Source organism: Saccoglossus kowalevskii, chromosome 2, assembly GCF_978046115.1.
Source record: "Saccoglossus kowalevskii chromosome 2, keSacKowa6.1, whole genome shotgun sequence".
Classification (NCBI taxonomy): Eukaryota; Metazoa; Hemichordata; class Enteropneusta; family Harrimaniidae; genus Saccoglossus; species Saccoglossus kowalevskii.
The window spans coordinates 42,211,289-42,223,963 of record NC_140642.1 but is presented as its reverse complement, the minus strand read 5'-3'; the positions used below and the strand labels follow the sequence as shown (position 1 = coordinate 42,223,963).

General features: G+C 40.2%; 1 protein-coding gene across 4 annotated transcripts in view; it reads left to right on the top strand.

The window, feature by feature from the left end:
• The window catches only part of LOC100379078 (cytoplasmic dynein 1 heavy chain 1-like), a 127,227-nt gene that overhangs the window by 92,795 nt on the left and 21,757 nt on the right, over positions 1 to 12,675 (top strand). Inside the window, exons 75-77 of one of the 4 annotated variants that reach the window (XM_085495730.1) lie at positions 9,322 to 9,496; positions 9,740 to 9,772; positions 11,729 to 11,804. In XM_085495730.1, coding sequence (XP_085351856.1) covers positions 9,322 to 9,496; positions 9,740 to 9,772; positions 11,729 to 11,804 — 284 coding nt within the window. Of the gene's footprint in view, positions 1 to 9,297; positions 9,497 to 9,739; positions 9,773 to 11,728; positions 11,805 to 12,675 lie in introns of all 4 variants that reach the window. The other 3 variants (XM_085495722.1, XM_085495740.1, XM_085495735.1) reach the window with 3 other exon arrangements.

Sequence of the window (12,675 nt, the reverse complement as noted above, 5' to 3'; positions counted from 1 at the left end):
AAAAACATGCACCATGAATGTCTTTTGTGGATGGATTTTGTTCCTAACTATTATATTTAATCTGCCACACATTATGAATGATTACATTTCCCATTTGTTAATTTGTCACAGAACTTATGTAAACGTGCACTCCTATAAACTTGCATTGAAAACAGACGGGCAGTGTGTCTTGTTTGTGGAAAATTTCAAATGAATCTTGTTTTCACCATAAATTATGAATATGTTGACTTCATCGATTTTGTTATGTGTTGATTATTTGCATGGCTTTGAATACACCTTATAATAGTAAATTTGCACTCTTATTGACACTTAGTAATCATTGCATATGGCTTTGGTGGGATTATTCAACCATGTATGCTTGTGAATGGGGCATATTGCTGAAATCATAATCAATAATGTTGTGCCTCATTTCCTGATAAGTTATAGAGGGTGTCAATGGTGCTGACTTTCTTAGATGGCGCCAGCTCCAATCAGTTAGCCAATTCGCTAGCGTGTTTCAGACTGCGTCCGAACGGGGACTAAAAAAGAGAGAAGGTCAAGGTGAGGGGGCGACGCTATATTACCTCGGTCACGTGGTTCGTGACATAAGGGAAAATAATCTTGGGGTCATGGGGCTTCCCCTGACCTAGATTTTATCTCTCCGTCATTGGCAGAATCGCTGATTAATGCCTACAGTTCGAAATAGTCATTTTGACTGACCTGAGTCTATAGTGGGTGTTCTAGAGCAGTATCTCCCAATATGGACAAGTACTTGTTTGACGATCAGATACAAATGTCATTCATTTTAATGTTAAACAATCATCATAATCATATTCCTGACATGGTTATATTCCAGCTATATTACTATAAACAAAACTATATATCTTAAATTTGATAACTAACTGGGACTGTGCCATGCATGGCTTGTTTTTCCCGTATCGACGGGGATGAAGTCTAGCGGCTCTGCCTGGATAGCCTGCCTTTTCTTGTCTGGGTTTCTGGCTTGTGTTGCTACTGCGGCCAGCGGTAGCCGGCACTGTTGCTGGTAGGATAAGTTTTTCTTATTTTTTACCTCGTGTCGATTTCCCCTTTTGTGTGTATAATTTTTCACAACAAAGAAGATAAAACCCAGCGACACAACTTAACAACGTTGTTGGCTTTTGTTACGTCACCTTTTCCAACTGTATTTCGCTTTCCTCATGTATGTCGTGTTCTTTTTATGCTTTACCAATGTATGTAGAAATGGATAGATGTAATGACAGCACCAGAGGCTCGCCGTCGGTTTTGTCTCCTCCGACTGTGCAGTGGTTATAATCAGAATTTACCAGCATAGAACCCACATCCGAAATGCTATTTTTGCCGTGACTGTGTGCAGGGTTCAGAGTTTTTGCCTTGAAGGCGTGTGTTTTTCACTGGAGTTCAGAGGCCTGAGATGTTTTCCAGAGCCATGCAAAATTGCTGAGACTGACCGCGTCGCTCATATTTTCACGTGTTTGGACCATTGTCACATACATCATGATATCATTCCTATGGGCCATTGTCACAAACATCACGATGTCACCCCTATAGGCCATTGTCACAAACACCACGATGTCACCCCTATAGGCCATTGTCGCAAATGCCATGATATCAGCCCTATAGGCCATTGTCACAAACGCCATGATATCAGCCCTATAGGCCATTGTCACAAACACCATAATATTAGCCCTATAGGCCATTGTCACAAACACCATGATATCAGCCCTATAGGCCATTGTCACAAACACCATGATATCAGCCCTATAGGCCATTGTCACAAACACCATGATATAGGCCATTGGCACAAACTCCATGATATCAGCCCTATAGGCCATTGTCACAAACACCATGATATCAGCCCTATAGGCCATTGTCACAAACACCATGATATCAGCTCTATAGGCCATTGTCACAAACACCATGATATCAGCCCTATAGGCCATTGTCACAAACACCATGATATCAGCCCTATAGGCCATTGTCACAAACACCATGATATCAGCCCTATAGGCCATTGTCACAAACACCATGATGTCAGCCCTATAGGCCATTGTCACAAACGCCATGATATCAGCTCTACAAGCCATTGTCACAAACACCATGATATCAGCCCTATAGGCCATTGTCACAAACACCATGATGTCAGCCCTATAGGCCATTGTCACAAACACCATGATATCAGCTCTATAGGCCATTGTCACAAACACCATGATATCAGCCCTATAGGCCATTGTCACAAACACCATGATATTAGCCCTATAGGCCATTGTCACAAACACCATGATATCAGCCCTATAGGCCATTGTCACAAACACCATGATATCAGCTCTATAGGCCATTGTCACAAACACCATGATATCAGCCCTATAGGCCATTGTCACAAACACCATGATATCAGCCCTATAGGCCATTGTCACAAACACCATGATATCAGCCCTATAGGCCATTGTCACAAACACCATGATATCAGCCCTATAGGCCATTGTCACAAACACCATGATGTCAGCCCTATAGGCCATTGTCACAAACACCATGATATCAGCTCTACAAGCCATTGTCACAAACACCATGATATCAGCCCTATAGGCCATTGTCACAAACACCATGATGTCAGCCCTATAGGCCATTGTCACAAACACCATGATATCAGCCCTATAGGCCATTGTCACAAACACCATGATATCAGCTCTATAGGCCATTGTCACAAACACCATGATATCAGCCCTATAGGCCATTGTCACAAACACCATGATATCAGCCCTATAGGCCATTGTCACAAACACCATGATATCAGCCCTATAGGCCATTGTCACAAACACCATGATATCAGCTCTATAGGCCATTGTCACAAACACCATGATATCAGCCCTATAGGCCATTGTCACAAACACCATGATATCAGCCCTATAGGCCATTGTCACAAACACCATGATGTCAGCCCTATAGGCCATTGTCACAAACACCATGATATCAGCTCTATAGGCCATTGTCACAAACACCATATCAGCCCTATAGGCCATTGTCACAAACACCATGATATCAGCCCTATAGGCCATTGTCACAAACACCATGATATCAGCTCTACAAGCCATTGTCACAAATGCCATGATATCAGCCCTATAGGCCATTGTCACAAATGCCATGATATCAGCCCTATAGGCCATTGTCACAAACACCATGATATCAGCCCTATAGGCCATTGTCACAAACACCATGATATCAGCTCTACAAGCCATTGTCACAAATGCCATGATATCAGCCCTATAGGCCATTGTCACAAATGCCATGATATCAGCCCTATAGGCCATTGTCACAAACACCATGATATCAGCTCTACAAGCCATTGTCACAAATGCCATGATATCAGCCCTATAGGCCATTGTCACAAATGCCATGATACCAGCCCTATAGGCCATTGTCACAAATGCCATGATATCAGCCCTATAGGCCATTGTCACAAACACCATGATATCAGCTCTATAGGCCATTGTCACAAACACCATGATATCAGCCCTATAGGCCATTGTCACAAACACCATGATATCAGCCCTATAGGCCATTGTTACAAACACCATATCAGCTCTATAGGCCATTGTCACAAACACCATGATATCAGCCCTATAGGCCATTGTCACAAACACCATGATATCAGCCCTATAGGCCATTGTCACAAACACCATGATATCAGCTCTACAAGCCATTGTCACAAATGCCATAATATCAGCCCTATAGGCCATTGTCACAAATGCCATGATATCAGCCCTATAGGCCATTGTCACAAATGCCATGATATCAGCCCTATAGGCCATTGTCACAAACACCATAATATTAGCCCTATAGGCCATTGTCACAAACACCATGATATCAGCCCTATAGGCCATTGTCACAAACACCATGATATCAGCCCTATAGGCCATTGTCACAAACACCATGATATCAGCTCTACAAGCCATTGTCACAAATGCCATGATATCAGCCCTATAGGCCATTGTCACAAATGCCATGATATCAGCCCTATAGGCCATTGTCACAAATGCCATGATATCAGCCCTATAGGCCATTGTCACAAATGCCATGATATCAGCCCTATAGGCCATTGTCACAAATGCCATGATATCAGCCCTATAGGCCATTGTCACAAACACCATGATATCAGCTCTATAGGCCATTGTCACAAACACCATGATATCAGCCCTATAGGCCATTGTTACAAACACCATGATATCAGCCTTATAGGCCATTGTCACAAACACCATGATATCAGCCCTATAGGCCATTGTTACAAACACCATGATATCAGCCCTATAGGCCATTGTCACAAACACCATAATATTAGCCCTATAGGCCATTGGCACAAACACCATGATATCAGCCCTATAGGCCATTGTCACAAACACCATGATATCAGCCCTATAGGCCATTGTCACAAACACCATGATATCAGCCCTATAGGCCATTGTCACAAACACCATGATATCAGCCCTATAGGCCATTGTCACAAACACCATGATATCAGCCCTATAGGCCATTGTCACAAACACCATGATATCAGCCCTATAGGCCATTGTCACAAACACCATGATATCAGCCCTATAGGCCATTGTCACAAACACCATGATATCAGCTCTATAGGCCATTGTCACAAACACCATGATATTAGCCCTATAGGCCATTGTCACAAACACCATGATATCAGCCCTATAGGCCATTGTCACAAATACCATGATATCAGCCCTATAGGCCATTGTCACAAACACCATGATATCAGCCCTATAGGCCATTGTCACAAACACCATGATGTCAGCCCTATAGGCCATTGTCACAAACACCATGATATCAGCTCTATAGGCCATTGTCACAAACACCATGATATCAGCTCTATAGGCCATTGTCACAAACACCATGATATCAGCCCTATAGGCCATTGTCACAAATACCATGATATCAGCCCTATAGGCCATTGTCACAAACACCATGATGTCAGCCCTATAGGCCATTGTCACAAACACCATGATATCAGCCCTATAGGCCATTGTCACAAACACCATGATATCAGCCCTATAGGCCATTGTCACAAACACCATGATATCAGCCCTATAGGCCATTGTCACAAACACCATGATATCAGCCCTATAGGCCATTGTCACAAACACCATGATATCAGCTCTATAGGCCATTGTCACAAACACCATGATATTAGCCCTATAGGCCATTGTCACAAACTCCATGATATCAGCCCTATAGGCCATTGTCACAAATACCATGATATCAGCCCTATAGGCCATTGTCACAAACACCATGATATCAGCCCTATAGGCCATTGTCACAAACACCATGATGTCAGCCCTATAGGCCATTGTCACAAACACCATGATATCAGCTCTATAGGCCATTGTCACAAACACCATGATATCAGCTCTATAGGCCATTGTCACAAACACCATGATATCAGCCCTATAGGCCATTGTCACAAACACCATGATATCAGCTCTATAGGCCATTGTCACAAACACCATGATATCAGCTCTATAGGCCATTGTCACAAACACCATGATATCAGCCCTATAGGCCATTGTCACAAACACCATGATATCAGCTCTATAGGCCATTGTCACAAACACCATGATATCAGCTCTATAGGCCATTGTCACAAACACCATGATATCAGCTCTATAGGCCATTGTCACAAACACCATGATATCAGCCCTATAGGCCATTGTCACAAATACCATGATATCAGCCCTATAGGCCATTGTCACAAACACCATGATATCAGCCCTATAGGCCATTGTCACAAACACCATGATGTCAGCCCTATAGGCCATTGTCACAAACACCATGATATCAGCCCTATAGGCCATTGTCACAAACACCATGATATCAGCTCTATAGGCCATTGTCACAAACACCATGATATCAGCCCTATAGGCCATTGTCACAAACACCATGATATCAGCCCTATAGGCCATTGTCACAAACACCATGATATCAGCCCTATAGGCCATTGTCACAAACACCATGATATCAGCTCTATAGGCCATTGTCACAAACACCATGATATCAGCCCTATAGGCCATTGTCACAAACACCATGATATCAGCCCTATAGGCCATTGTCACAAACACCATGATGTCAGCCCTATAGGCCATTGTCACAAACACCATGATATCAGCTCTATAGGCCATTGTCACAAACACCATGATATCAGCCCTATAGGCCATTGTCACAAACACCATGATATCAGCCCTATAGGCCATTGTCACAAACACCATGATATCAGCTCTACAAGCCATTGTCACAAATGCCATGATATCAGCCCTATAGGCCATTGTCACAAATGCCATGATATCAGCCCTATAGGCCATTGTCACAAACACCATATCAGCCCTATAGGCCATTGTCACAAACACCATGATATCAGCTCTACAAGCCATTGTCACAAATGCCATGATATCAGCCCTATAGGCCATTGTCACAAATGCCATGATATCAGCCCTATAGGCCATTGTCACAAACACCATGATATCAGCTCTACAAGCCATTGTCACAAATGCCATGATATCAGCCCTATAGGCCATTGTCACAAATGCCATGATACCAGCCCTATAGGCCATTGTCACAAATGCCATGATATCAGCCCTATAGGCCATTGTCACAAACACCATGATATCAGCTCTATAGGCCATTGTCACAAACACCATGATATCAGCTCTATAGGCCATTGTCACAAACACCATGATATCAGCCCTATAGGCCATTGTCACAAACACCATGATATCAGCCCTATAGGCCATTGTTACAAACACCATATCAGCTCTATAGGCCATTGTCACAAACACCATGATATCAGCCCTATAGGCCATTGTCACAAACACCATGATATCAGCCCTATAGGCCATTGTCACAAACACCATGATATCAGCTCTACAAGCCATTGTCACAAATGCCATGATATCAGCCCTATAGGCCATTGTCACAAACACCATGATATCAGCTCTACAAGCCATTGTCACAAATGCCATGATATCAGCCCTATAGGCCATTGTCACAAATGCCATGATATCAGCCCTATAGGCCATTGTCACAAATGCCATGATATCAGCCCTATAGGCCATTGTCACAAACACCATGATATCAGCCCTATAGGCCATTGTCACAAACACCATGATATCAGCTCTACAAGCCATTGTCACAAATGCCATGATATCAGCCCTATAGGCCATTGTCACAAATGCCATGATATCAGCCCTATAGGCCATTGTCACAAATGCCATGATATCAGCCCTATAGGCCATTGTCACAAATGCCATGATATCAGCCCTATAGGCCATTGTCACAAACACCATGATATCAGCTCTATAGGCCATTGTCACAAACACCATGATATCAGCCCTATAGGCCATTGTTACAAACACCATGATATCAGCCTTATAGGCCATTGTCACAAACACCATGATATCAGCCCTATAGGCCATTGTTACAAACACCATGATATCAGCCCTATAGGCCATTGTCACAAACACCATAATATTAGCCCTATAGGCCATTGGCACAAACACCATGATATCAGCCCTATAGGCCATTGTCACAAACACCATGATATCAGCCCTATAGGCCATTGTCACAAACACCATGATATCAGCCCTATAGGCCATTGTCACAAACACCATGATATCAGCCCTATAGGCCATTGTCACAAACACCATGATGTCAGCCCTATAGGCCATTGTCACAAACACCATGATATCAGCCCTATAGGCCATTGTCACAAACACCATGATATCAGCCCTATAGGCCATTGTCACAAACACCATGATATCAGCCCTATAGGCCATTGTCACAAACACCATGATATCAGCCCTATAGGCCATTGTCACAAACACCATGATATCAGCCCTATAGGCCATTGTCACAAACACCATGATATCAGCTCTATAGGCCATTGTCACAAACACCATGATATTAGCCCTATAGGCCATTGTCACAAACACCATGATATCAGCCCTATAGGCCATTGTCACAAATACCATGATATCAGCCCTATAGGCCATTGTCACAAACACCATGATATCAGCCCTATAGGCCATTGTCACAAACACCATGATGTCAGCCCTATAGGCCATTGTCACAAACACCATGATATCAGCTCTATAGGCCATTGTCACAAACACCATGATATCAGCCCTATAGGCCATTGTCACAAACACCATGATATCAGCCCTATAGGCCATTGTCACAAATACCATGATATCAGCTCTATAGGCCATTGTCACAAACACCATGATATCAGCCCTATAGGCCATTGTCACAAACACCATGATATCAGCCCTATAGGCCATTGTCACAAATACCATGATATCAGCCCTATAGGCCATTGTCACAAACACCATGATGTCAGCCCTATAGGCCATTGTCACAAACACCATGATATCAGCCCTATAGGCCATTGTCACAAACACCATGATATCAGCCCTATAGGCCATTGTCACAAACACCATGATATCAGCCCTATAGGCCATTGTCACAAACACCATGATATCAGCCCTATAGGCCATTGTCACAAACACCATGATATCAGCTCTATAGGCCATTGTCACAAACACCATGATATTAGCCCTATAGGCCATTGTCACAAACACCATGATATCAGCCCTATAGGCCATTGTCACAAATACCATGATATCAGCCCTATAGGCCATTGTCACAAACACCATGATATCAGCCCTATAGGCCATTGTCACAAACACCATGATGTCAGCCCTATAGGCCATTGTCACAAACACCATGATATCAGCTCTATAGGCCATTGTCACAAACACCATGATATCAGCTCTATAGGCCATTGTCACAAACACCATGATATCAGCCCTATAGGCCATTGTCACAAACACCATGATATCAGCCCTATAGGCCATTGTCACAAATACCATGATATCAGCCCTATAGGCCATTGTCACAAACACCATGATATCAGCCCTATAGGCCATTGTCACAAACACCATGATGTCAGCCCTATAGGCCATTGTCACAAATACCATGATATCAGACTTTTTGGCAGTTATGAATATGGCTGACTAGATAAATTATCACTTTCTGTTTCCACTGTTTTTATTTTTATTTTCTGTATATGCACTGGTGTTGTACACGTAGGTTACTGTCGGCTTTGTACATAGATATGGTGTTAGCAGGTCAAAGTAATGCATGCATGGGTAATGTGTATGCAATATGGTAAGAATTCACATTGTGTTTTAATGTATTTTAACTTACTCTCCTTTCTTCTGTGGCCGTATTTGGCACCAGTTCTTCTCCCCTTTCTGTTACCAGTGAACCAGACTATGAAGTAGAATTTCAACATCTACTGCGTGGTAGTGAGAAACAATTGCACGATAGAAGCATTCCCAAGTACAAAGGCTTAACCAATGACAAAGTGCTTGCAATGATGAGATTAACTAAATTACCAGCCTTCAAAGGATTACCTAACTTTGTGGCATCTGATAATGTAAGTCAATAATAATACAAACATATTTTAACTGTCATTTCATTCCATTTTCAAACAAAAATTATTTCTTTTTTCTCATTACTTTCATTATAATTTATTAATCAAATCAAATCTTTTATAATCAAGTTTCCAATCATATTTTATTTTGCTTGCCATCATAACTTGTTGCTATATTTATTACTAACCATTATATTCTATTTTAATATTTTTTTCACTTTTGTTTTGTGATCACCCATGTATTAGCCTGACCTGACTTTTGGTCTTGTAACCCACCGGGTTAGTGTCAATACACTGTCTGCATGAACCATCTAATGTATCAGTCATTTATTACTTTTCTCACTTTTCACACCTATATATTAACTTTCCTTTAAATAGAAAGTAGTTAAAACAGGTTTCAGGTAATTTCAAAATAGATGCAACTCACTTACATATACTATATATGCTATACTATTGTTGTACCCCTCTCCCATGTATTCCTGACATTACACTATAGACAGCCTTTTCTTGTGGTATTATCAATTCTCTTCAATTCTCTATCAATTCAATGGTGGGAGGTGTAGTTTTTGTCAAATTAACTTTTAACATAATACAGAAACTCTGTCACATAGGCTTTGGCTTCAGGTTTGCATAAACAAAATTCTTGTTTCGCTGCAATGTGGCATCAACATTATTTGAGTTTGCTTCGCTTCGCTTCGCTTCAGTGTTAAAGTTTGATCAAAATAGTATTTTAATGGTTCAGTTTAAAGTATTTTATTCTCTCTGTATTTCTAGAAAACTAGATAAAGTTGATTCTGAACGTTGTTTGATATATTGCTACAAATGAGATTTGAGAACACAACTTGAACTGTGACCTATTATTATGCAATTCGGATAATTGTACTGATTTCTGTTATGATTTAAACATATTATTGTGGCACATTGAAGCCAGAAAGAAAAGACAATGTCTGTCTGGTAAAACATAAGTGTCACGATTGCAGCCTTTGGTTATTATTTGAACTCAATTACATATTTACATGTATGAATATACATCTGTAAAGACATAAATAGTAGACACGAGTCCTAGAAAAATATTACAGATACATAATGTATAAATATTTTTCTGACTTCATAAAAATACATGATACAGCGTTAATAGAAAGTGCAAGCAAAGGAATCATATAATTATATAAATTACTTTAATTTACATTCAAGTCATATTGCTAAAAATCAAATATTTCGTCACGCATTAAGTCTACATCAGTGTTCCCTCTGAGCCTTATTTTCGCTCAATTTTCTCAGATTCAATTGTTTTCTTTTGAGAAACTTTCCATGCATTTTATATGCAGAAAAAACATTTCAAGGGGAAAATGGGCAAATTTTCACAGTATTTTCAAGATTCAAAAAAATTAAAGGGAACAGTGGTCTACATCAAGTCAAAGTTCTGCGGAAAATAAAATAGTGCATTTCAGCCAAATATACGTCAAAGGGTCATACTGCTTGCATATAATTATAACAGCTACAAACAGGACATGCTTAGTGAAGCTTATTTGAAGCTGATGCAATGCTGTGTGGAAATGAAGGCATTGCCACGTTGTAGTGAAGCTTATTTGAAGCTGATGCAATGCTGTGTGGAAATGAAGGCATTGCCACGTTGTAGTGAAGCTGCCCTTTATTTATGTGAAGCTGAAGCAATGCTGCAGAGATAAGAAGGCAAAGCCTTCCCAACAGTTGTACCACATTGCTATGATGTATCAATATTGCCTGCTATTGTCTTTCTTGGAAGGATTGCTTTAGTAGCATTACAATGTCATTGTTTCTTCTTGGGTCAAACAAATCTCATTTTTTGTGGTACAACTCTTTTCAAAATACCCTTCGATGTGATTTAGTTAATTTATAAATATTTTAAAATAACAAGCTCAAAATGGCAGTTGAAAACCATTTGATAGCAACTTGTCATTTTGATGTCACTGATATGGATGAATATGATTTTGATCTACTTTTATATATAGCATTCCCAACCTCATTTGAGTTTAAATCAACATTTATAAACATTTACAAAAAAAATTACATTTAACATGGGTAATCTGAAATGAGAGTATTATCATATATTTAGTGGTGTAAAGCATGTCAGATTGATTAAGATTAACATTTTATAATAACAAGGACTGCATGAATTGGGGATAATCTAACTAAAACTAAATCTTTATATTTATTAGTCGTTTTGGAGCTAAATCTTTTATATATGATTTTCAGGAGTTCTTCAACTGGATAGAGGAGGTATCACCTGAACATGATGTGCCGCATTGCTGGAATGAAACAAAGCCATTCAGTAAGAGATGATATTTCAGTTCAATTTATTTCATCACCATATTCTTCATTTAGGTATTGCTGATTCTTTGTCATCAATAATTTATTGAATGCCATTTTTACTAAGGTTAAGGTATGTGACTAGAAAATGCTCAGACCAGGATTGACGTCGCCATAAAACTTTTTCTTGTGGGTACATTAACACAAATAGTTTGTAACTCTTGTGTGTGGGGATATAAAATAATTGATTACATATTTTTTAAAATCACCAGCCCGATAGTTTTGATATTTTATATGCAGGTATCTTGGAGGGATCACTACCAGATTGATTTAATATATTCCCCTATCAGATTATTTTGTTTATAACGTTGATAACTTTCTCATTTTAGTGAATATTCTTGTTATCTTGAAAACGGCTAGACTGATTGTTTTGGTATTCCTATCTCACTATGCATCTACCGTACTCGATCGAGTTAGCGCCCAAGGGCCTCAACTCAGAAAATCACGATTTTTTAGGGGTGGGCGTTTACCCGAGCACCCTCCTCGAAAAAGAGTGCAAATGAAAAATTTGATTCATCAAGTGACAGATTACGTCTTTGAGGGAAATCAAATTACGAAATTAGTTGAGTCGTCATTGATTTTCACAATGAAGAAACAGAAATGATCACAAAAAATATGCACATTTTATTACAATATTAATTACGTACCACCAGAATTTACGAAATTGGAACACAGTCAAAATTGTCATATTATCTCCACTGACGAAGGTGTTGGGTCGTACGCAAACTCTAGATGAAAATCACTTTCCGCCATGATGCATTTGCAGATTTCACCTGCAGTGGCGTCCTTTGACCTAATGGGTCAAGTTGGTTATTAACCAATCACAATGCTGT